The sequence below is a fragment of the Bos mutus genome, chromosome 22 (assembly GCF_027580195.1).
Source record: "Bos mutus isolate GX-2022 chromosome 22, NWIPB_WYAK_1.1, whole genome shotgun sequence".
Lineage (NCBI taxonomy): Eukaryota > Metazoa > Chordata > Mammalia > Artiodactyla > Bovidae > Bos > Bos mutus.
In genome coordinates, this window is record NC_091638.1 from 64397913 (window position 1) to 64423546 (window position 25634).

Genomic DNA, 25634 nt, shown 5'->3' on the forward strand with positions numbered 1-25634 from the left:
AGACCTCCAGCTCCTCGACACTGCGGGTCCTCTCGTGTCCGGGAGCACTGGGTTTCACAGACCCCTCCTTTGTACCGGGTGCAGCACCACACGCCCTCCTGGAGGAGCTCGTTTAATGGGGACAACGGCACACACGGTGTCCCCCGCCCAGCTGGCACAGAGGAACACGGGCCCACAGCCACCTCCCTGAGTCTTCACAGGGCTGGCATGGACGGGACGTGGTCAGGACCGTGCAGCCACCCTCAGTCCCCGCAGAAGAGCCGCTGGGTCGTCAGGAGGCTCCCAGGGCAGCGGAGCCCGAGTCCCAGGCTGTGAAGGACCCAGGGTTGGCGCTCCCACTCTGGAGGGCCCGGGCCCGCTGGTCCTCCTCGATGAGGTCTGCCACCACGTTCAGCTGGCAGCCCCGGAGTGCGCCCACCAGGCAGGACACAGCTGCGTTCTCCCTAGTGCTGTTCTTCCAGACCCGCAGCAGCTCCCTCACCTGCTCCGCCAGGTTCCGGGGGTACTTCTCCTCGATGGCTTCGATCTTGACGTCAGATACTCCGAGGTGACGGGCCAGCCTCCTCCAGTCCTTCCCCACGTTATCACAGATGATCTCCATTGCTGCCCGCAGGTCTGGTGGGTGAAAAGGGCAGAGTGGTAACCCGTGGTCTGGGGAGGTGTTTAGAAAACGTAACCGCACACTGGCTGATGGGCCTGCTGGTGCTGACCCAAGTGCTGGGGACCCGAAAGGCCCTTCCGCAGAGGCGGACACCACCCTGCAGCAGAAGGGCCAGGGAAAGCTCCATGCTGCCCCAGCCAGCCATACCCTGAAACACTACCCACGAGGCGCGGCCTGCTCTGAAGACTTACTGGTTGGGGGGTCTTACAACACAGACGCCCACTCAGGCCTGAGTAGAGTTGCACCTCTATCCCACCCTGCAACGGAGTTGAATGGGGGGCCCTGAAAGGTACACGCATGTCAAATCTCTGGAACTGTGAATGGGAACTTTCTTGGAAAAGGGTCTTTGCAGATGTGAGAGTAAGCTGAGGATCTCGAGATGAGGGGATCATCTTAAGATTATTCAAGTGGGCCCTAAATCCACCAACAAGACCATGTGCCACGGAGGCAGAGACTGGAGGGGTGTGGCCACAAGCCAAGGAATGCCCGGAGTCCCCAGCAACCAGAAGAGGGAGGAAGGACCCTCTCCTAGAGCTCTCAGAGGGAGCATAACCTACTGACACCTGGATCTGACTACTGGCCCAAGAAACGTTAAGAGCATCAGATTCTGTTGCTTTAAGCCACTGAGACAGTCATTTCTATGGCAGCCCTAAACAGCCCAGTTGCTACTCTGGAAGATGCCCTGACTGACCCCGGTCTTCAGTCTCTGGCTACTATGTCCTCGTCTGCTGAGAAGTCACTCCTGAGATCAGACTAGACAACAGAAGGCGGGTAGACAGTAAGGACAAAATGCTTCTTGGAAGCAAAGCTTCATCTCCAGCCACAAACCCCTGATACGCTGTCAGCCTGTGTACCAACTCCTCCAGCCCCGTGAGGTGGGCACCTGTGTTACTGACCACTGGCAGAAAGCAGGAAATGGAGGCCCAGGAAAGGTCAGTGCAAGTCACTTCCTGAGGTCACAGCCAGCCACCGAGCGGCAGAGCCAGCAGGAGTCCGCTCTTAGCCCTTATACAAAAGCAGCGCCTTATCAACCCGTCCTTCCTGCCGAGGCTCTTCTGGAGTCCTTTCACCCCTGTCCCGCCCGGGAGGTCAGCAACGTCTTCTTCTGTCCAATAACTTCTACTTTTCCCGGAGGGAGAGGGGTGGAGGAGAAAGCACTGAGGCTGGATGGCTGGATGGGGCGGGGGGCGGTGGTTGTCCACGCTCCGCAACTTAGACTAAGTTAACTTCTCTGAGCTTTGGTTCTCCTGTCCGCAAAGCGGGCACGTTCCCGTCTCCCGGGGCTGTTTAGGGAAAACCCACGGAAACCGAACCCGGAAAACGCTGGGCGCCTGGAAGATCGACAGCTGACCCCGCCAACCCCCACAGGGGCCCCAGGCACCCCTCGCCCCTCTCCTCCGGCGCCGCTCCCCGTCCTTCGGCCCCACGCCACTCCTCCGGCGCGGCCCGGCTCCCACGCCTCGCGCCCGCACCCCGGCCCCCCGGCCCCCGGCCCCGGCCCTCGCCCCCACCTCGGTCCTCCGGCGCCGCCCCGCCCGCCGCGCCCCGTTCGAAGTCGTCCAGGCGGAGCAGGAGGTCCTTGCGCCGCAGGGAGCAGAGCAGCTCGCGCAGCAGCGCGGTGTGCCCGGCGTTCAGCTCGTTCTGCTGGAGCAGGACGGTGAAGAGGTCCAGGCCGCTCTGCGCGAGCTCCAGCTTCCTCTTGCTAATGTGGTTCTGGCACAGGAACTTGAGCTGGGTCAGGTCGCTGCTCGAGAGCCCGGCCGACACCGAGTGCAGCAGCACCAGGAACGGGTCCATGGCGGCGGGAGTCCCTGGGGGCCGGGACGCGCCTCCTCACGCACCCCTCGCGCCTCAGCCTAGCGGCGGCGAATGCCGTTTTGCTACCAGCCAGCCAGTCGCCCGACGTATCCCGCCGGCCCGGTCCCTCTCGCGGTAGCTCCCGGGCCTCGCGCATGCGCCGCAAGCCCAACCGTAGCCATTGCCGCCCGGGAGGATCCCGGCTGACGCCAGGCGCCGCCCCTGACCGGGGACCCGGAAGACCTCTGTCCATGCGCACTGACGACGTTCTCCCTGTGAGCACCGGCAGCTCTAGGGGTCCTAACCCCTAAACCCGGAGCACACTCGGCGTCCGTTTCCTTTGGAACATTGCGCTGCGGGTGCTCTTAATAACAAGTGAATTTACTTATTAACATTTGTGAAAATGCATGTCGTTTGGACTTCCCTGGTGGCTCAGTGGTAAAGAATCGGCCCCAATGTTGGAGAGGCGGGTTCGATCCCTGGGTCGGGAAGATCCCCTGGAGAAGGACATGGCACCCCACTCCAGTGTTCTTGCCTGGGAAATCCCGTGGACAGAGGAGCCTGGGGGCGTCGCGGTCCATGGGGTCGCGAAAGAGTCAGACAGGACTTAGCGACTAAGCAACAAATGTCCTTTAGTGCCCCCTGCAGATCTGTGTGCAGGAAAGACTATTAAGAGCTTTATTTAGTTTTTAAAATTTAATAAAAACTTGATTTCTAAAGTTATCGTCATTATTGTGTAGAAGGCTTACTAGCTTTTCTTGAGGCCTACTGTGTACCACGGAGTAGGTCCTGGAGACAAATTCAGGAACAAAGTGCGGAAGGCCCCACCCCGGAGCTAGCAGCGGCGGTGCACAGGGTTACCTCATGCAGATAAGAAAGTGAAAGTGAAGTTGCTCAGTCCTGTCCGACTCTTTGCAACCCCATGGACTGTAGCCTACCAGGCTTCTCCATCCATGGGATTTTCCAGGCAAGAATACTGGAGTGGGTAAGAAAGTGCAGTTAAGCCAGAAGTCAGTGCGAGCCAGGGGCCAAGGGCATGGGAGTGGGGAGTGTGGAGGTGGGGGGTCTCTATATGTTGAGAAGGCGGTTTTGGAGCAGGCCCCAATGTGCAGGCTTGAGGGGCCAGGTAGAGAGGTGTGGGGGCTGTAAGGGCGGGCCCACGACAAGAGCAGAAGCACCGATGAGGGCGCAGGGTGCTGGGGCAGACCTGGGAAGGCAGGGGGTGGTTGGTGAGGGGAGGGGGCGAATTAGGAGGAGCCAGGTCAGAATCTAGCTTTACCTTCCCTAAGCCCCTGCAGAGGGTGAGTGGAAGCCTGAAGCCATCTGAGTTATCTTGGAAAAAAATTGAGATATAATTCATATTCCCTACAACTCACCCTTTTAAAGTGTACAATTCAGCGACTTCGTTTGTGGTCAGTGGTTAAGAGCCTGCCTTGTAATGCAGGGAACGCTGGTTGGAATCCTGGTTGGAGAATTAAGATCCCACATGCAGGGAGGTGACTAAGCCTTCATGCTGCCACTAGAGAGCTTGCAGTCCCGCAGGAAACATCCCACATGACGCAGCAAAGATCCCTCTTCCTGCAACTTAGACCTGACTCAAATAGATGCATCAGTATTTTAAAACGTGTACAATTCAGTGGTTTTCAGCATATTTATAATGTTGTGCAACCCCTACCATTAGCTAATTTTAGAATATTTTCATCACCTTTGTAGAAACCAGGTACTTGTCAGCAGTCACTTCTTCCCCGCCTCCCCCACTCTTTCTCCAGCTTCTGGCAAGTGCTAGTTGGCGTCTTGTCTGGATTTGACTGTTACGGACGTTTCATGTTGGCGGAAGCGCACTGTGGGGCCTTTTGTGCCTGGTTTCTGTGACTGAGTGTGACGTCTTCACGGTTTGTGCGTGTTGTCGCCTGTGACGGTGCTTCCCTCCTTTTTATATCGTGTGCGTGCTCACTTGTGTCCGACTCTTTGAGGCCTCATGGACTGTAGCCCCCCAGGCTCCTCTGCCCATGAAAATTTCCAGGCAAGGATACTGGAGTGGGGTGCCCTTTCCTCCCTGAGGGGATCCTCCCTCTCCAGGAATAAAGACCTACGTTTCTTGCATCTCCTGCATCAGCAGGTGGGTTCCTTACCCTTAAAGTGCCACCTGGGAAGCCCTCTTTTTACTTTACTTACTTATTTCTGGCTGTGCTGTGTCTTCACTGCCGTGCACGAGCTTTCTCTAGTTGCTGAGAGTGGGAGCTACTCTTTGTTGCAGGCTTTAGGCACATGGTAAGGAATTCACATGCAACGCTGGAGACCAGGGTTCAATCCCTGGGTCGGGAAGATCCTCTGGAGAAGGGAATTGCAACCCACTCCAGTATTCTTGCTTGGAGAATTCCATAGAGAGAGGAGCCTGGTGGGCTATAGTCCATGGGGTCACAAAGAGTTGGATACGACAGAGTGGCTAACACAAAAATTAGGCACATGGGCTTCAGTAGTTGAAGCACATGGGCTTAGTTGCCCTGCGGCTCGTGGGATCTTCCCAAATCGGTGGTTGAACCCAAGTCCCCTGCACTGGCAGCAGATTCTTAACCACTGGTATTAGGGAGATTAAAGTCTTGTTCAGGCTTCAGAAGTAGGAGACCAGGCCTCTGAACTGCTCCTGACCTGCCCGGATACTGCCCAGATTCTGTGCCTGAACGCAAGCACAGCAAATCAGGTGGCCCTTAGGTAAGAAAGGGAGTGGGTCCTGGAATCTCTTGAGCCCCTGAGGGTCTGGCCAGCCCCCCCAGGGTCTAATGAAATCCTATGACTCACAAGGTGAAACAAACCATATTCTAAAAAAGTTTAAGTAAAACCAGAGGTGCATTTTTGCAGCAGACTGATGACGACATCCGTTTACTGAGTGGGATTATAAGCGGGAGCCCCCTCACACTGGAATCTGAAGTCTCATCCATGGGATAGACACTGCCCAGGACTTTTCCCAGTTGGGATTCCAAATTGCTTTTAATGAGGGACTTCCCAGCACTGTTCAAGTCTGGATGTAGGTTGTTGGCCCAGTTTGGTGATGTGTGTGTTTCTTCTGTCTATTGTTTCTATTTCTTTTCTTTTAATGACCGTATATTGAGATTAAGCCAAAAATCTATACAAAAATTGAAATTGTCTATTTGTGCGTAATGAGTGGTTTCTTTTGTTAATGAATCTTTTGAACCTAAAACAAAACTTTCAGCAAAACACCTGGTTTTCTTGTTGCTGTCTAGTCACTAAGTCGTGTCTGACTCTTTTGCGACCCCGTGGACTGTAGCCCGCCAGGCTCCTCTGTCCATGGGATTCTCCAGGCATGAATACTGGAGTGGGTTGCCATTTCCTTCTCCAGGGATCTTCCCCACCCAGGGACTGAATCTGAGTCTCCTGCATTGCAGGCAGATTCTTTACCAGTGAGCCATCAGGGGAGCCTCAGAACAAAGGAGCCATTTGTTGGAAAGTCATTTTTTGTGGGTCGGCAGCATCCTGTCCTGCGGGTGGGTCACCTGTGTCTGCTCCCTCATCAGTGGGTGCACCTTCAGTTTTTTCTGCCTTTTTTGTTGTTGTGAATAATGCTACTGGGAGCTCTGAGCTACATTTCTAAAGAATCACTAGGTAGAATCCAAGGGACACCTCAGTAATCCCGATGAGAGGTGAAGGCTCTTGGACCAGGTGCAGTGAAGGCGATGAGAGGTCAGTACCTTTCTTTTGATCTGGGGTGCATGTAAACGAGGAGCATTGAGATGCTCGTCAGGTCTGAAGGGTGGAATGTCTATTAGCTCACCTGGGGAAGGTGTGGGTGGGTTTGAGGCAGGAGATAGACGGGTCCCAGTTTATACATTTACCTCTAGCCTCCTGTTTACATTTGAAAAATAGACGGAATAACAGGAACAGGATGAGCAGCCGGGCTTTGTCTCCTGTGGACACTTTAAGATGACGGGAATGGCAGGAACAGCAAGGGGCTGAGCCCTGCGTAGGGAAGAGATGAAGAGACCACATACTTCTCATTCTTGGGGTCAAGGAGACCCTCCAGACTATACACGCACAGAAAGGGTCCTCAAGGGAGGGGATGCTAGGCCACAATATGGTCTACCAACTCCCCAGAGACCCTGCACTGGAACCTGTCTTGGCTAAAAGATGGGCATGCACGCAGGGGAGGACCCTGCATCAGACAAGGTAGGACTCAGGGCCAGACGAGCAAGATGATCGGCCAGAGGAGCCCAGAAGAACTTCCCCCAGGTAAGTGATTTGTTGTTTTTCAGTCGCTCAGTCGTGTCCGACTCTTTGGAACCCCATGGACTGCAGCAGCCAGGCCTCCCTGTCCATCACCAACTCCCGGAGCTTATTCAAACTCATGTCCATTGAGTCAGTGATGCCATCCAGCCATCTCATCCTCTGTCGTCCCCTTCTCCTCCTGCCTTCAGTCTTTCCCAGCATCAGGGTCTTTTCCAATGAGTTGGCTCTTCGCATCAGGTGGCCAAAGTATTGGAGCTTCAGCTTCAGCGACAGCCCTTCCAATGAATATCCAGGGCTGATTGCCTTTAGGATGGACTGGCTGGATCAAAAGCAGTCAGTTCTTCGGGTAAGTGACTTAAACCACCCCAAAGTGTGCATGTCTCTCTGTCTGCTCGTGCTTTCTCCATGTGGATCTTCTCCCATAATGAATAGTTTCCCTGCCTCTCTGCTTTCATCTCTTCGCTGAGCGCTTTCTTCGAGCAGGCAGGCGCCAGGGCCCTGCTGCTAGCCACTGGCTCCTGGTGCTCCAACGATTAGGGTCTGGCGCTCTCACTGCCGCGATCTGCGTTTGATTCCCAGGGAACCGAGATCCCACTTCCAGTTGCTGCTCACTGTGGCTGCCCGACGACTACCCGAGCCCAGGGTGAATGTGGGGAGAACCTGATGGACATGGTCACGGACGATGGGATGCACGGAGCCAGGGTTTGGGACGGAAATCTGGGCAGGAGATGTGAATTTGGGAGAGTGAAAGTCGCTCAGTCCTGTCTGACTCTTTGCAATCCCATGGACTGTAGCCCACCAGTCTCCTCTGTTCATGGAATTCTTCAGGCAAGCATGCTGGAGTGGGGTGCCATTCCCTCTCCAGGGGATCTTCCTGACCCAGGGATCAAACCCAGGCCTCCTCCATTGCAGGCAGATTCTTTACTGTCTGAGTCACCGGGGAAGCCCGTGAATTTGGAAGTATCCTGCAAATAGATGTTGCTTGTGATGGTTAATCGTATGTGTTAACCTGACTGGGCCAAGGGCTGCCCAGGGATCTGGTAAAATATTATTTCTGGGTGTGTCTGTGAGGGTGCTTCTAGAAGAGATTAGCACTTGAATTGTCTAAGAAAAGCGAGTGACCCTCCCCAGTTCAGGTGGGCATCATCCAAGTAGGATGAAAAGGCAGAGGGAGGGAGGATTCCGTCTCCACTGGAGCAGCATTGCCCCGCGGCCCCCCACCCCCATTATCAGGCCTTTAGACTGAATTACCCACCAGCCATTCTGGTTCCCAGCTTGCGGATGGCAGACGGTGGACTTCCTGGCCGCCATGACTGTCATGTGAGCCAGTCTTAGAATAAAGCTTCTCACTTGTCTCTATCCATCCGATTGGCTCTGTTTCCCCACCTACAGGATGCGGTCACCAGCGGAGGGAGAGCTGAAAGAAGAGCAAGGTCCGAGGCCCCGGGGGTCTGATCGTAAGGGAGACGCGGCGGAGGTAGGGGAGGAGGCTGGGGTGGGAGGCGGTCCAAGCCGGTTTAAGCACGTTCCCCCTGCCGCACCCCTGCCGCAGTGCTCCTCTTCCCTCGCACGCGGCATTCCTTGGCTCACTACACATTTTCCTTCCTCCTCTGTTTTCTGCCTGTCTCCCCCGCAGAGCCTCCACGTGTTGCAGTCCAGGCGACAGTCCATAGAGTCGCAAACAGTCGGACATGACTGAGCCACTAAGCGTGTACACATAGCGGATCAACAATGTTGCGGTCGTTTTAGGTGGACAGCGAAGAGACTCAGCCATACGTATACATGGATCCATTCTCCCCCGGACCGTCCTCCCGTCCAGGCTGGCACCCAACACGTACAGTCAATGGAAACAGAAGGAGGCGCATAGACTATGGTTGCTGAGGGGGGAAGGGATAGTTAGGGGCTTTGGGAATCTCACGTACACCCTGCTGTATTCACAATGGATAACCAACAACCACCTGCTGGGTAGCTTATCTTTTCATCTTCCTTACAAGATATTTCACAAAACAAAAATTTAGCTTTTATGGATTTGGGGGGCTGTGCTGAGTCTTGGTTGCTGTGTGGGCTTTTCTCTAGCTGCGGTGAGCACGGGCTGCTCTCTAGCTGTGGTGCTCGGGCTTCTCTCGCTGGGGAGCCCAGGCTCTGCGATGTGTGGGCTTCAGGAGGTGTGGCCTGTGCAGCTCACAGGCTTATTTGCTCCCGGGCAAGTGGAATCTTCCCGGACCAGGGATTGACCAGGTGGATCCTTAAACACTGAGTCACCAGGAAAGTCCAGAATTTAACTTTTTATGAGGCCCAGTTTGTCAAATCTTACTTTTATGGATTTGACAGTTACAAGGCGATTCAAATTGTCTCCTTCATCTTGACTGAGTTTTGGCAGTTTTGAGGATGGGTCCATTTTTCTAAAGCCTTAGAATTTATGAACATAGTGATTGTAGAATTCCCTTATTTTCTGTCTTCGTCCATTAGCGCTGCTGGAGCAAAGTGCCATAGATTTCCCGAGAAATCTGTATGCAGCTCAAAAAGCAACAGTTAGAAATGAGCATGGAACAACGGACTGGTTCCAAATTGGGAAAGGAGTACATCAAGGCTGTATATTGTCACCTTGCTGATTTAACTTATATGCAGAGTACATCATGCAAATTCCAGACTGGATGAAGCACACCTGGAATCAAGATTGCCAGGAGAAATATCAATAACCTCAGATATGCAGATGACACCACCCTTATGGCAGAAAGTGAAGAGGAACTAAAGAGCCTCTTGATGAAAGTGAAAGAGGGGAGTGAAAAAGTTGGCTTAAAACTCAACATTCAAAAAAACTTAGATCATGGCATCTGGTCCCATCATTTCATGGCAAATAGATGGGGAAACAATGGAAATAGTAAGAGACTTTATTTTCTTGGGCTCCCAAATCACTGCAGATGGTAACTGCAGCCATGAAATTAAAATATGCTTGCTCCTTGGAAGAAAGGCTATGACCAACCTAGACAACGTATTAAAAAGCAGAGACATTACTTTGCCAACAAAAGTCCGTCTAGTCAAAGCTATGGTGTTTCCAGTAGTCATGTTTGGATGTGATAGTTGGACCATAAAGAAAGCTGAGCACTGAAGAATTGATGCTTTTGAACTGTGGTGGTGGAGCAGATTCTTGACAGTCCCTTGGACTGCAAGGAGATCAAACCAGTCCATCCTAAAGGAAATCAGTCCTGAATATTCATTGGAAGGACTGATGCTGAAATTGAAACTCCAATACTTTGGCCACCTGATGCAAAGAACTAACTCATTCCCTGATGCTGGGAAAGATTGAAGGCAGGAGGAGAAGGGGATGACAGAGGATGAGATGGTTGGATGGCATCACCGACTCGATGGACATGAGTTTGAGCAAGCTCTGGGAGTTGGTGATGGACAGGGAGGCCTGGCGTGCTGCAATCCATGGGGTCGCAAAGAGTGGGATACGATTGAGCAACTGAACTGAACTGATTGACTGGGTGGATTATACACAACAGAAATTATTTCTCAGGAACCTGGAAGCAGGAAATCTGTGAGCAGGTTGTCAGCAGGTTTGGGGTCTTGTGAGGGCCTGTGCCAGAGAGCAGACTCTGAGCGCTCACTGTAGTCTCACGTGGAGAAAAACAGAGAGGGAAGCAAGTTCTCTCCAGATGTTTTTAAGGGCATTAATCTCATCATGGGGGCCCCCTTCAAACACCATCACAAGGCGGGAGGGTAGAGTTTCAACGTGAGTTTTGGACACATTCAGTCTGCATCTTCCCCGCGGCTCAGCAGGAAAGAATCCACCTGCGATGCAGGAACCACAGGAGACACGGGTTCGATCCCTGGGTTGGGAAGATCCTCTGGAGCAGGGCATGGCAACCCACTCCCGTATTCTTGCCTGGAGAATCCCCGTGGACAGAGGAGCCTGGCAGGCTACAGTCCATTGAGTCACAGAGTGGGACGTGGCTGAAGCGACTTAGCATGCACATGGTCACTCTGTAGCGTTATCCTTTTAATGGCTACAAGATCTGTAACAAATCCTCCATTTCATTCCTGAAATTGGTGATTTGCATCTTCTCTCTGTATGTTTCTCTGTCTTGCTAGAAGTTTATCAATTTTATTTATTTGCAATGAACTAGTTTTTTGTTTCAACGATTTTTCTCTCTTTCCCTATTTTTATTTCATATTTTGCCTTGTCTTGGCTATTTTATTTCCCTCTCCTTGCTTTGGATTTATTTTGCTTTTTTTTTTCATTCTAGTTTCTTGAGGTAGGCATGTAGGTCATTCACTTCTAAGATAAGCATTTTCAACATTGCTTTTAGCTGTGTCCTACAAATTTTGAGATGCTGTGTTTTTATTTTCATTTATTTCTATGTCTTTTTCTTTCCTCTGAGGCTTTCTCTTTGACCCAGGTTTATTTGGAATTGTGCTGCGTCATTTACTTGGGTTTAGAGATTTGCCTGTTGCCTTTCTGTCATTAGGGTTTCCCAGTTGGTTCACTGGTAAAGAACCTATCTGCCAATGCAGGAGAAGTGAGTTCAGTCCCTGGGTCGGGAAGATCCTCTGGGGGAGGAAATGGCAACCCACTCCAGTATTCTTGCCTGGAAAATACTGTGGACAGAGGAGCCTGGCTGGCCCCAGTCCATGGTGTCACAGAGTCGGACACGACTGAGCAGTGACTCAGCATGAGTTTCTGTCATTGGTTCCTATTATAGTTTGATTCTGTTACAGTCAGAGAACACGCTCTGGATGGTTTCAATCCCTTTGAACTTGCTGAGCTTGTTTTAAGGCCCAGCATGTGGTCTGTCTCAGGAAATGTTTCGTGGATGCTTGAAAAATTGTGTCATTGGGTGATGTGTCTATAGATGTCAAATAGCTCCTGGAACAACTCTCCCCAACTCTCCCCAACTCTCCCAGACCTCTTCTCACTCCTTCAGGTGTTCTGACTGAAGCTCTGCCTACTGGGAGGCTCTCTCTTTCTCCACTGTCCCTCCGAGATGCCCCAGAGAGGGGCTGTAGTGCTGTGACCATCCACCTTTGGGGGCCGTCAGTGTATCACATAAAACCAGCCACAAACCACGCCTTAGTCTTCTCTTCCTCTGTGAACTGATCATCGGGAAGTCCCTGTGAAGCCGTAGGGGAACATGAGTATACCAGGGTGAGTCCCTGCTGCAGATTCTTTTGTTTGTGTACCCAGAAGTGAAATTACTGGATCACACGGTCACTGTTTCATTTTTCTGAGAAAGCATCACAGCCTTTGCCATGGAGGTTGCACCAGCAGTTTACATTTCTGCCAGCAAAGCAGTAGGGTTCCACCTTCTCCACACCCTCACGAGTCTCAGCATTTTCTGGTTTGGGATCCTAGGCATCCCAGGGGGCGTGCAGTGGTGAGTGTGGGTGTGACTTCCGGTTCCCTGGTAACCAGTGATGTTGAGCGTCTTCTCATGAGTTTATTGACCATTTGTACGTCTTTGGAGAAATGTCCAGTCAAGCTCTCTGTCCACTTTTAACTGGGTTGCTGGTCTATCTGTTGCTGAGTTGTAGGGGATCCTCGGATATTCCAGTTATGTCTCTTATCAGAAATATGATTTGCGATTATTTTCTCCCATTTTGTGAATTGCCATTTCATTCAGTTGGGTATCCTCCGACCCCACGCCCCCCCCCCACCAAATTTTAAATTTTGGTGAAGTCTAGTTTTTGTATTTTCCTTTCATTAGCATTGCCTCTTTAAAAAAAGAAAGAAAATAGCACCTTTTTCTGGTTTCATGGAGGCACACTGGTCTTTATGTTCCAATAATAGTTTATTTGTAGATACTGAAATTTGAATTCCATGTAACAGTCTCATGTCACAGATATTCTTCCCCTCCCCCAACCATTTCAAATATACAAGTCATTCCCAGCTTGTGAGCCATTCGAAGACAAGCAACCAACTGCCCTAGAGGAACTACTGCAGTGACCGGCTCATGCAGGGAGATCTCAGCAGTGTAACTTGTAATTGCAATAAGTTTACCACCAAAACACACGTAATGAGTGACAGTTGGTTGAGTTTCACTCACAGGGTGGAGCGCTGCGCCGCACTGAAAACGGATGAGCCGCTGCTACCTGCGCGCGCTCAGCCACGTCTGACTCTTTTGTAAGACCATGGACCATGGCCCCCCAGGCCCCTCTGTCTGTGGGATTCTCCAGGCAAGAACACTGGAGGGGGTTGCCATTCCCTTCTCCAGGGAATCCTCCTGACCCAGGGATCGAACATGTGTCTCCTAGACTGGCCGGCGGATTGCTTACCACTCGCCACCTGGGACTCCCATGCACATTGGTCTTTACTCCCAAGGATGATGAACAGAGTTGCTTTTCTTTCTTCTCTGTGTCATCTCAGTGTCCCCCCAGGCTCCTCCTCCTCCTGTTTGTTTTGATCTCTCTCATTCCTGATGAAGCCTTTCCATAGATATCTGGGGACTGTGGGCTTTGCTTGGAGGCAGTTAGTTTTTTCCCTGGGGGTGGGAGTACATGGTGGACAGAACAATGGCCCCAAGGTGTCCGATTCCAGTTCCCGGACTTTGTGAATAAGTCAACTTACGTGGCGGGAACGACTTTGCAGGTGTGATGAAGATGAAGGACTCTGAGGTGGGGGGAGGTCACCCTGGATCATCCCAGGGACTCAAGCCAAGCCAGGTCCTCCTGAGCGGCGAGCTGGAGAGACAGCTGCGGGAGAGACTGGCTGCCGTGGCTGGAGATGGTGGGAAGGGCGCAGCCTCGCTCACACCTGCATCTTAACTCTGTGAGGCCTGTGTCAGAAGTCTGGCTTACAGAACTGTAAGACAGTACGTTGCTGTACTAAGTCACTAAGTTCATGGTCATTTGCAGGGCAGCAAACAGATAACCAACGCAAGGCCTCAAGTGCTGCATCTTGTTCATCTCCAAGTGCAGCTCCCACAGGCAGCCAGCAGAGGGCAGCAGCCACCCACAAGTGAAACCAGGCAAATGGGGTTCAATTCACTCCAGTCCCTCAGTCGATCCCATGGACTGCTGCAGGCCAGGCCTCCCTCTCCATCACCAACTCCCGGAGTTTACTCAAACTCATGTCCATCGAGTCGGTGATGCCATCCAACCGTCTCATCCTCTGTCGTCCCCTCCTCCCTCCTTCAATCTTTCCCAGCATCAAGGTCTTTCCCAATGAGTCAGTTCTTCGCATCAGGTGGCCAAAGTTGGGAGTTTCAGCTTCAGCATCAGTCCTTCCAATGAATATTCAGGACTGATTTCCTTTAGGATGGACTGATTTGATCTCCGTGCAGTCCACGGACTCTCAAGAGTCTTCTCCAACACCACAGTTCAAAAGCATTAATTTCTTCGGCGCTCAGCCTTCTTTATAGTCCAGCTCTCACATCCATACATGACTACTGGAAACACCATAGCCTTGACTAGATGGACCTTTGTTGGCAAAGCAATGTCTCTGCTTTTTAATATGCTGTCTAGGTTGGTCATAGCTTTTCTTCCAAGGAGCAAACATCTTTTAATTTCCTGGCTGCAGTTACCATCTGCAGTGATTTTGGAGCCCCCCAAAATAAAGTCTGCCACTGCTTCCCCATCCATTTGCAGTGAAGTGATGGGACCGGATGCCATGATCTTAGTTTTCTGAATGTTGAGCTTTAAGCCAACTTTTTCATTCTCCTCTTTCAAACCAGCTGCTGAAGTCAGGATGGTGGGTAGGGACCAGGGTCACAGTTGGGTGAGGAGGGGTGACCAGACGGGAGCACCAAGGGAGGCTTCTGGGGTGCTGATTACAGAGGTGTGTGTGAATTGAATTTACACAGTTGAGTATACACAGTTGAGTGTATACTCAAGATTTGTGCAGTTTTCTGTATACTGAAAAGTGAAAACATCAGTCACTCAGTCGTGTCCGACTCTTTGTGACTCCGTGGACTGTGGGCCGCTAGGCTCCTCTGTCCATGGGATTCTCCAGGCTAGAATCCTGGAGAGCATTGCTATTTCCTTCTCCAAGGGATCTTCCCGACCCAGGGATCAAAGCTGGGTCTCCTGCATTGCAGGCACTCCTTACCGTCTGAGCCACCAGGGAGGCCCTTTTTATATATTAAATTAAGTAAGATTTAATGAGCACTGAACAAAACAGAGGTGTCTTAGGCTGGTCACAGCTCAAGGCGGCCTTCACCTTCAGGGTCAATCACTGGCATGAGGGACCCCGCCCCGGGCCTCAGGCCCCCACGAGCCCCAGTCCTTCACTGTCTGTGCTTGGGGCTCAGTCCTGCCCTGCTCCTGCCACTCCACTCCAGGGACCAGGAGCAGAAACTGTTCGGCGCCAGGTGCCAGGGTCCTGGGTCCAAGGGGCACCTGTGGGGCCAGCTTGCAGTGAGACCAGAGCGGAGCCCTGACCCTCTCTGGTCCCCACTGTGCCTGTCTGTGAAACGACGGTGCCATCTGCCCCGCTCATCTCTGGGGGTCCTTTTGCTGCCAGAGCCCAGGTCTTTGTGAAGTTAATCTGGTGGCTCCCCCCCCACCCCCACCTCCTCCCACCCTTGTCCAAGGCCTACATCGCTCACCTGAATTTCTGCATCTCTCCTCCCTGGCTCCCAACCCCTCTGCAGTCTCCACCCAACACCACCAAGACCTTGAGTTGTGTGAGTCAGCTCCATCCCTGCCCTGGTGGAGGCCGCCAGCCCCTGCCGTGGACTTCCTGCCGAGGTCGAAGTCCTCAGGGAGCCGGGGCAGGCAGGGGGGCGGCTGGTGTACGCTGCTTCCTGATTCCTCGCCTCCCGCCCTGCGCCCCCCAGACATGACGAACTTCTCGCTGCTCCTACAACCCGCCCAGCGCACCGCTGCCTCAGGGCCTTTGTGCCTGCCGCTGCTGCTGGAACCTCTGGCCCTTCTCCAGGCTTTTACATTCCGGCTCCTCCCTGCTCAGACTCTGGGGGCCTTCCTGCTCAACTTGGTCACTCTGAGTGACCCTCAGCCACACCCTTGTTATATTTTCATCAGCACCCCTTCCTTCCTCTGAGACGATCCTGTGCTGGGGTGCATTTTCTCGCTCCGCATCTGATGCCTGCTGCAAGAAGTCGCCCCTGAGGGACGGGGCTGTGTCTGCCTTGCTCACGGCTGCTTCTTGAACATTGCAGGGATGCGTGTCTGTAAGCTCTGGCTGTCAGGGAGCCCTGTGCTCTTGGTGGGGCGGGGGGCGGATCACCGCCCCACTCTGAGACGACGACGTTTCCTCACAACCCGGAGGGGCTAAAGGTCCCCTGTGAGCCTCTCAGGCCCCTGGGAGGCCCCATGAGAGGGGAGGGCCGATGCTGGCCTGAGAGCCGCCCTCAAGCTTTAGAAGGACGCTCTTGATGGCGGGGCAGCCAGGGCCTCTTGGGCTCGGGTTTGCTGAGACTTCCTTGGGGACACAACAGCTCCAGGGGTGCCCTGCAGGCCTGCGGGTTGAGGCCTCACTGATGTTTGGATGCAAAAGAGAGTCTTTCTTTCAAGAAACGATGGGGATTATAGGTGATGGGTTAAAGAAAAGGTGTCCCCATTCGCCCAAATGAAAACACGGGCGGGACTTCCCTGACGGTCCAGTGGCTAAGACTCCACGCTTCCAGTGCAGGGGGCCTGGGTTTGATCCCTGGTCAGGGAGCTGGATCCCACGTGCTGCAACTAAGAGTCCACACGCCACAACAAAGCCCTAGCGAGATAAGTAAATCGATAGGAAAAAAGAAAACACACTGGCAATCCTGGGATGCTCCCCTAAAGGTTTGGGGGCAATTTTAGGTCCACGAAATCTTCAGTACTACTCTGTTGGGTTGGCGGGACCAGGGGTCAGGATGTGGGGATCGCGGAAGAGGCGGCTGGAAAGGTGTGTCCACCCCCACATTGTTGCTCCGTCCCTCAGTCGTGTCCAGCTCCTTGTGACCCGCTGCAGCATGCCAGGCTCCCTGTCCTTCACCATCTCCCGGAGTTTGCTCAGACTCATGTCCAGTGAGTCGGTGATGACATCTAACCATTCTTCCTCTGCCACCCCTTCTCCTTCTGGCTTCAGTTGTGCATAGGTGTAGACAAAGCAACAGAGACACATACACAGGCACAATCACACGTGCACACACAGACCCACACAGCCATACACGTGCACGTACTCTCGGACAAAGTCCCAGGAACATCAGAATGGGTCCCGTGTCCTGCGTTGAGGAAATGGAGGCTTACGAGTTCCCTGAGTTTGCAGGTTCAATCACGAGGGGACTCTGAGGTTGGCCCCTTGAGTTTCTGGGGGCAGAAGTCACGTGGACAGGGTTTGGAAGGAAGATGTCATGTATACAAATTTATTCAGATGCATGTTCAGCCTTTGTGTATCTGTGTACATTCACTTTTTAAAAAAGAAATGGTTTCCATAAAAGGATATTCGGTAATCACCTCATTTTTAATACAATGTTTATATACAAAAACCCCATTTCAAACTACTTACTGTACAAGAGAAAGCAGAAGCATCAGATGGCATGATTTTAGCAAGTAACAAAAAGCTATGACACCTGCGGACGTCCCTCCTAATCGACAGCTTACGGGAATGTCCGCGCTCACCAACCACATGTTCAAGACAAACATGTTCGTGTTTTCGCCCCTCCCTTTGCTGGAACGTTTCTCTTACATTTCTCTGCGTGCTTGAGAAACTTCAGATCATCGTTAGTATAATGGGGCTGCAAGTTGAGACCATTCCTATCAGCTATGGAGGTTTGTTTTTACAAGTTTTTTAAAATGATAATTTCCAACAGTAACATTCCTGTAAGTAAAAATATAGAGAAGTGTTACCAAAATAGAAGCCTTTATTAATAAAAATCTTTGGTAGTAACAGTAGTTCAAATTCCTCTCAATGATATTTGGTTAGCTAATAAAATAAACGCCTTCCACCTTTGAGCTACAGAGGAAAAACCCTTAAATCCACTGTAGAACTGATTTAATCAAACAAACAAACCCAATAAATATGCTGAAGCTGCAAAAGTACCCCTGGAAGCCTTAAGACTTCTTGAAACCCTAAAGCTGTCTGCAGAAACACCTCCGAGGTCACAATCTCTCACTGCTCATTTTTCTGTCACCCTGTGGGCTTCCCTGGAGGCTTAGATGGTCAAGAATCTGCCTGCAACGCAGGAGACCCAGGTTCGATCCCTAGGTCGGGAAGATCCCCTGACGAAGAGAAAGGCAACCCACTCCAGTATTCTTGCCTGGAGAACTCCATGGACAGAGAAGCCTGTACTGTTCACGGGGTCTCAGGGTCAGACACCAGCTGAGAAATACCATTTCCTCTTTCACTGTGGTGGGGGGAGGTGCCTGTCACTGCTTACTCAGACGCCTGCACCCTGCTGATTCTCTCAGAGGGAAGCCGGGGCCCCCAGGCCGTCCGAGCGACACAGCCAGGGCACCTTGCATTTTGAGCAGTGTCTCGGTTTCTGAACCCATGGAAGGAAAAGGCGATGAAACAATCTGACTCTTTCGACCTAGAGACAAGTGACGTCATTTGGAACGGGTGTCAACAACGTCATCCCTCATGCATTTCTCTGTTTGCCCTCAAATCTCTCACCAGCTTTTGCCCGATGCCTTGGAATGCCACCTCACCTTTCTTAAGGCATCAGGAGGGTTTAAAGAAGATGACTTCTGGGGGCTCACCTCCCAACTGCCAAGGAGACCCCAGACTCCAAGCATTGCGTCCACAAAACACCCGCATCTGCTGCATGCCACCCGGTCCCCAGCAATCATTTTGATTAACGCTGAACACTAAACAGGATTCCCTGCATAATGGTTTTGTGCAAAAACAAGAGAAAACAAAACAAAGTAGAAAAAGATGGAGAAACACTGTCCTACTACAAGGCGGTTTTCCAGGTTTGCCACAAACCCAGGAGCCCAGGGGCCAGGTGGGTGTGAGAAGCCGCCGGCCCGGGACGGAGAGTGCGGTGGCTGGGGCTGCCCAGCGGCTACAGGGAGCCTCCGGGGAAGTCGGGGCCATCCGGGGGCGGGGGCGGGGGCGGGGCGGCGGGGGCGGGGCTGTGGTTGTTGCAGGGCTCCGCCTTCTTCCGGTCCTTCTCCATCCACGTGTCCAGCAGCTGCTGCTTGCCCTGCTCCTCCCGCATGAACAGCTCCACCATGAGCACCTTCTCTTTGTGGATCTGCTGGCTGATGTCCTTGGGGATGTCGGGGATGACCCAGTCCACAAAGTCGCTCATGAACATGACCAGATTCTGGAAGGAGAGTCAGCGTCGGGGGGCTGGGAGGGCGACCCCGGAAACGCTCCCACCTCCCCCTGCGCCCCAACGGACAGCACCTTGCTCCGCCCATCACCCCGGCCCTGTGACCTCAGATACCCCCTGCACCTCCCTGGCCTTGGTTTCCCCGGAGATCATAGATGAGACAGGAAGTGGGCCCTCTTAAACAGGAAAACTGTCTGCATGAGTCTATCTCCAGGCTTAAGAAATGATCTGATTGGTTGTGCTTAGTCACTCAGTCGTGTCCGATGCTTTGGGACCCCATGGACTGTAGCCGAGGCACCCTTTTACATTCCTTCCAGCAGTGTAAGAGGGATCCTTTTTCTTTCCGTCCTCAACGCATGCTTAGTCACTCGGTTGTGTCCGACTCTGCAACCCCATGGACTGTAGCCCACCAGGCTCCTCTGTCCATGGGATTCTCCAGAATACTGGAGCGGGTTGCCATTTCCTCCTGCAGGGAATCTTCCTGACCCAGGGATTGAAACCAGGTCTCCAGCATTGTGAGTGGATTCTTTGCCATCTGAGCCACCAGGGAAGCCCAAGAATAGCCCATCCCTTCTCCAGGGGAACTTCCCGACCCAGGAATTGAACCAGGGTCTCCTGCATTGCAGGCAGATTCTTTACCAGCTGAGCTACCAGGGAATTAAATACAAGTGCTAAGGCTTCAAGGGAAAGTAGTTAAAATGCAAAGAACACAAAACAAATGGAGCTTAAGCCATCTCTGAGGACTCCACAGGCCCTTCTGCCCTTTGTCAGGCCTCCCAGGATTGCCCTGAATCCATGCCAGCCGCCTCTCTGCTTACATTTCTGGTCTGTAGAATGCAGACGAGTTGGCTTTCATAGACTGATGGAAATCTCTAGTTTTCAAACTTCCATCTGACCAGCACTTGTGAGCACGTGTGACTGAGTCAGTCTACTGGTCATAGAGGGTGCCGGTTCCCCCCCCACCCCCCGATCCCCCGTCATCTTTCTTGGTTGACGTTCCCAGCCCTCAGCTGTGGCCGCTGACACTCAAAGCTGCCTGTCTGCAGGGAACTGCCCCCTTCCGTCTCCCTGGTCCTGGCCTGAAGCCAATGAAGGGCCACGTGGGCAGACCAGAGGCACTCTCCTGCATCAAGGTGGGCCCACTTGTGTGGCAGGATTCACGCTCTGGCCCAGGCCCCCTTCCTGCTGAGCAGCACCCACCCCACCCCAACTGCCCCGCAACAAGGGCTCCCCTCAATAACCCGTTTGCACCAGAATCCTCATCTCAGGCTCAGCTTCTGGGGAACTGGGCCCCAGATACTAGTCTGACTGCAGTGGGTTGTGGAAGGCTGGTGCTCGAGGCAGGGGGCCTCAGGGGCTGGGGGTCCTGGCGGGGGCCACAATGTGTAAAGGGGCAGGGCTGGGGCTTGACCCCAGTTCCTGGGACCCCAGGCTAGGGGGACACCCCGGAGGCAACCTCAGCACGACCGCCCCAGCTGGGGTCTCAGTGCCGTGTGCCGGCTGGCTCCCGGGTCTGGATCCTTGGCCTCAGGGTTAGCTCCCCTCCCGGGAGACTGGGCCTGGCAGGGCCGGGTCCCCTGCTTGCTGGAGGTGGGGGCTGGTGTCAGCCAGGACCCCGCCAGCCCTGACCACCTCCCATCCCCACCTTCCTTTAACTCAGGAGGGTCTGGGACCTCTCCTTGGCCAGGGCCTGGGGTCACCAGCACCTCACACCCCGGGGTGACCAGGGTGAGTCCTCCAGCCTCCAAACCCCTGACCCTGGCCAGTTCCTGCCCTCCTGACCCTTTTCTGGGCAACAGCGCATCCTTGGCGCCTCAGCCCCCAGCCCTTCCGAAGTCGAGCAGGCCCTCGCACCTGGAAGACGATGACGAAGGCCAGCCGGGCGGCCAGGACGGCCCAGAAGTCCTTGGAGATGTCATACTTGTGTTCCGACCATGGCGGCTCCCGGTAGTCTTTGTACCTGCAGAATCGAGGCGGGCCTTCAGGAGGAGCTGGGCTCCGGCTCCACCGCAGGGCTCGCATCAGGAGAGCCTGGGCCGCCTGCAGGACAGCCCCCAGCCCCGCTGGCTCACACAGTGTGGGGGGCTTCTCCCCACACCAGAAGGGATCCCGGTGCCCACGTGGGCTGGGCAGGCCTGCAAGGGTGTCCCCATAAGCCCAGCTGGGGGCCCACAGCAGGGGGCTCTGGGACTATATTGCCCAGGGATCCCAAACTCTGAAGGTAGTGCAGCCCTGGTAACAAAAAGAACCCCCACCCTGGAGACTCCAGTGGGTCACACACAGGAAGTGGGGCCTTCCAGGTGGAAGGGGATGGGGTCCCTAAACCAGAGCCTCAACCCAGCCCACCCGCCTCCTGCGTCCACAGAATTCCAGGCCACGTGCTGTGAGATCCAGTGTGAAAACAGCTTTTTCAGGCTTTCCCCTCTCTGTGGGGGAACTATTGGAAAAAAATGAAACGTTCTTGCAAAGTAGCCCATGTATGAGGTTAAAGACACTGCTGGTGTGGTCAGGTCCACCCTGTCCCCTGCCACCTTGCCAGCCCCAGTGCCCAAAGGGCACCTCCCCAAGTGTTACGTCCTTATCTCCCTGTGATAAATATCCACCCATCCCTCTTCTTACGGCTTCTGGACGTGGCTCTTGACGCCCTGCTGGGAGACAGTGCTCACTCCCAGGGCCCCCAGGGCCCGCCTCTGCCCCTTGTACAGCGGGAGCATGGGGGCCTCCACGGCTCTAGTTCTGCCTTTTTGTCAGAGGTCCAGAGATGCCCGAGGTGGGGGCAGAGGAAGGAGGGGAACCCGGGGTTCTGTCCCCACCTAGGCCCCCCCAGCTGCTCCCAAATTTGGGGTGCCCAGTTTTAACAGGACCAACCATGTCTGTGTGGGAAGAGCTTCCCCAAAGCCGTCTGAGAAAGCCTCGCTTTCTTTCCGAGAAAGGGCGTTTTCCAGGTACAGGGCTGCAGGTGCATTCTGCCGGTCACTGGAAAGCTGGGGCCCCGTTGGGGGCCCAGGAGAGGAGGCCCCTGGCTCTGGGGGTGTGGGCCTGGTACAGACCCAGACTGGGCTCCCGCCTCACTGTGTGTCCCTGTGGCATCGCTTGACGTCTCTGGGCCTCAGCCTGGCATTCCCTCACTTAGTCACGTCACAAGAATTTAGTGAGCAGTGCTGCATACCAGGCCCCATTCCAGGGGTTAGGGCTGGTGGGGGCACAGACAGGGCCCCTCATCCACACAGCTGTGTGTCTTCTGAGGCAACAGGACAGAAGTCTCAGGAAGCCTGTGCAGCACTAAGCTGCCAGTCCCAGAGACAGGATGGGGCGGGGAAGGCACTCTGGTGCCAGCTGCTGAGCTGTGCAGAAGTTGTACAACCTGATCTCCTATGGGAACAAGCGGCCACTGCTCTCCCACCGTCAGCAGCCACACACACCTGCTCCTCCCTCTTCCTTCTGTGCTCAGGGCCAGCCGCACTAGGATGCTGGGAAATGTGTTTGTGCTACCTGGTGAACTCCTACACATACCTCAAAGCCCACTTACAGACGTGTCCAGGTGCCAAGCCCCACCACCTGCACTGACCTCTGTGAGAGATGATCTTGCTGTTTTCCCGGCTCAGCTCTTGCACTCAGCCTGCAAGCTCCCCACACCGGGGACAAGAGTGCCCTCTCTGGAGCTGGCTGTGCGCGTTCAGTGAGACCATGCTCGCTTCAGTGTAGTGATAGATGGTGGCAGTGATCACAGCTGTGCGCGTTCAGTGAGACCACGCTTGTTTCAGTGTGGTGATAGATGGTGGCAGTGATCACAGCTCTCAGCTGCTTTTTTTATACCCACGGCCGTGGGCTGGGCTGGGTACTGCTCCACCTGCAGCCGACTACCTGGGAGGTGGCTTGAGCGGGAGCAGCTAGCAGCGTGGAGCTCACAGCGCTCACAGGACTTAATTGTGGCCAACGGACAGGTGGGCCTGACTAAAGCCACAGTCCCAGGGAGCAGAGAGGGCTGGTCATGACCTTCCAGCTCTGTGGGGGAAAGGTGGCAAGGGTCTCACTTAAAAAGGGGGTGTTTGGGTGGTCCAGGAGCTAAGAGTCTGTGCTTCCAGCGCACGGGGCCTAGATTCGATCCTTGGTCAGGGAACTAGACCTCACATGCTGCAACTAAGAGCCGGAGGGCGGCAGGGAAGACCGAAGATCCCACTACCTGGCATGGCCAAAACCCAAAACCAACCCCCACAAAACCCCGGGTCTTTGGCCTGTTTCCTCAGCCCTCCCGCTGCCCACCCCGCTGCGTGACCAGGATTCCTGACCAATGCTCGGATAGGGGGCTACTTCGAAGACCTGGGTGCCTGGGGCTCCATTCTCGAGAACCAACGCTTACCCTGTAAACACCAACACTGACCTTTTGAGGGGATTTACAATAAAACGACCACCTATCTCCCTGCCTTCTTTGTTCGAAATCATTCTTCTCTGAAATTCATTTTGAGTTAAATAGGTCAGATTGAGCGTGTTCTTGGTGTGGGGCGTTCAAACAAAGCAAGAGAGGCGAGCAGGGGGCCCGGACTGGAAGCTCAGGGGTCTCTGGAGCCCTGATGATGGGGAGGAAGGGACCCCCAGCTCTCCAGGCCGACCCTGCCCACGGCGGCCACGCGGGAGTTGGAGCAGCTCACCCGGCCTCTTCACATCTGTGTGCCCTGAAACATGCGGTGGGTGGGCCTCTGAACAGCCCGCAGCGTGTCATGTTGTGTATTTGCGTGTCGTCTGCCTTCTCTCATTGGCAGGCCTGGCTCCAGCTTGTTCATTTTCACCGCTGTACGGGTCTCAGAGTAAGTGCAGTGCCTGCCCTGACTCGGAACACACAGCACGTCTTGTAGTTTAATCCCTGGGGCTCACCGGGACACAGGTGCTGTTCAAAGTCATCAGCTGCACCTACGCAGGGCGGGCCTGCCTGCCGGTTCCCGGGACCCCAGGTGTGCTGTTTTCCATTTCGGACCTGTTTTTTTTGCTGTTGGTTGTTTTGTTTTTGTGTTTTGTTTTTCTTCTGCAGCCACGAGCTACTGCTCATTGCTGTCAGTACCCTGGAGCCTGGCAGCCTCCTTCACAGCCTGCTGCCAGGTCAAGGGTATGAAGACAGACAGGTGGGCTTAACAGAGCTAGGTGCACAGTAAGAGTAAACAGGCTTGGAGTGAACACTGCCCTGCACAGAAAGGCCCGGGCCTCACCACTCCGGCTTTGCGACGTGTGTCTTGGTCCCTGAGGGCTTCCTGTTCTGAGTCTCAGGCGGTTTAGCCCGTCAGAGGATACTGAGCAAGCTGCGGCCACACTGCCTCCGCTCTGCCCCCTGCCCTCAGCCTCATCTTGGCCTGGGGCCCATCACACCACAGTCCTGTTTCCTGAGCCGGGATATGCGGCTCCGGCCCGCTCCCTCGGTCTCACCGTCCACCATGCTGGGCCTTTACGCTTTACGCTCCAGAGCCCACCCGTGCCCACCACCCTGCTTTCACCCACATGCCCTCTCCCTGGAACGCCCCCCATGCCCCCACCCTTCCCCTAGGCTTCCAGCTACTATTACGCCTTTAACTGGATCTGTTTACGCTTCTGCTGCCCCCTGTACAAGGTCCCTGGACAGCAGGGTTCATGTTGCCCGTTCCCAAGTCCCCAGGCCCGAGCCCCCAGCCCCTAACCCTGCCAGGCTGGCCCATGGAAGATGCACAGTGAATGGCCAGGCCTGGCTGTGCCCCTCACCCCCACCACCCACACCCCACCCCTGCCCCCGTCTCTCCTGGGGCACCCCTCGCCCCCACCACCCACACCCCACCCCTGCCCCCGTCTCTCCTGGGGCACCCCTCGCCCCCACCACCCACACCCCATCCCTGCCCCTGTCTCTCCTGGGGCTCTCCCTGCCTGCTCTGAATGACCGTCTCAGGTATCTGCTGCTTTTGCCTATCCAGCATCCATGACCCCTTGTTTGAAAACCCCAGTTTTCCTTGAGATGTCCCCAAATCTATGGCCACAACCCCACACCCTGGCATATAACCCAGACCTAGCCAGAGACCCCACACTCTGGCAACAGTGATTGGTTTCAAGGAGGGGCTTATGACCGAAGGCAGGTCAGTGAGACTCAATCCTAGGACTTATGCTGACTTGTGGGAAAGAAATATTCTTCCCACCAAGACTTTTGAGTAGAGAGGACTGCTGGGGGATTCCCTTCTGCCTGCCGGAAAATGATGCCAATGTGCAGGAGGCATGTTGAGAGGCAGTGTCAGAACGGGGCTGGATGACAAATGGCAGGCCCTGGATCCAGCCGTGCCTGAAGCTATCCTGGACTTCTTAGTTAAAGGACGTGATAAATCACCTCCTACCTCCATCTGGTAGAAGGATGGTGAAGGACAGGGAAGCTGCAGTCCATGGGGTTGCAAAGAGTCACACACGACTGAGCGACAAGCAACAACAACAACCTCCAACCCAGGAATCTCTTTTTTTTTTCTTTCTTGGAAGCAAGATTGAGCTGTTCTGTGATTTGCCCGAAAAGAACTGGGCAAAAGAATTGGGTTTTTTCCAGAAGCCCACCAAATGGGGCTCTTTAAAGAGAGTTGTTGGGGATTTCCCTGGAAGGCCGGCAGCTCAGGCTCTGCGCTGCCAGTGCCGGGGGCCTGGGTTTTATCCCTGGTCAGGGCCTAGGTCTTACATGGTGCAACCAAAACCCGATGCAGTCAAATAAATGTAAAAAAAAAAGAGAG

The 25634-nt window shown here is 54.1% G+C and overlaps 2 protein-coding genes and 1 long non-coding RNA gene across 8 annotated transcripts in view; 1 reads left to right on the forward strand and 2 right to left on the reverse strand.

Moving 5' to 3' along the window:
- Positions 1–96: 96 nt before the first annotated feature.
- On the reverse strand, positions 97–2637 carry FADD (Fas associated via death domain). Its single transcript, XM_070360417.1, has 2 exons — positions 2173–2637; positions 97–615 (listed from the first exon to the last, which is right to left on the reverse strand). The coding sequence occupies exons 1-2, from the start codon at positions 2456–2458 to the stop codon at positions 272–274; spliced, it is 630 nt and encodes a 209-aa protein (XP_070216518.1). The 5' UTR covers positions 2459–2637; the 3' UTR covers positions 97–271.
- Positions 2638–8054: 5417 nt separating this feature from the next.
- On the forward strand, positions 8055–8713 carry LOC138984761 (uncharacterized). The gene is made up of 2 exons (XR_011462048.1): positions 8055–8177; positions 8337–8713. It is a non-coding gene; the product is annotated as an uncharacterized lncRNA (long non-coding RNA).
- Positions 8714–17080: 8367 nt separating this feature from the next.
- Positions 17081–25634, reverse strand: part of ANO1 (anoctamin 1) — a 188159-nt gene continuing 179605 nt past the window's right edge. For all 6 annotated transcript variants that reach the window (XM_070359034.1, XM_070359035.1, XM_070359033.1 and 3 more), the window contains 2 exons: positions 20770–20875; positions 17081–18906 (listed from right to left, as the gene is read on the reverse strand). In XM_070359034.1, the coding sequence (XP_070215135.1) occupies positions 18643–18906; positions 20770–20875 (370 nt within the window). In that variant the 3' untranslated portion in view covers positions 17081–18642. The remainder of the gene's footprint in view (positions 18907–20769; positions 20876–25634) is intronic.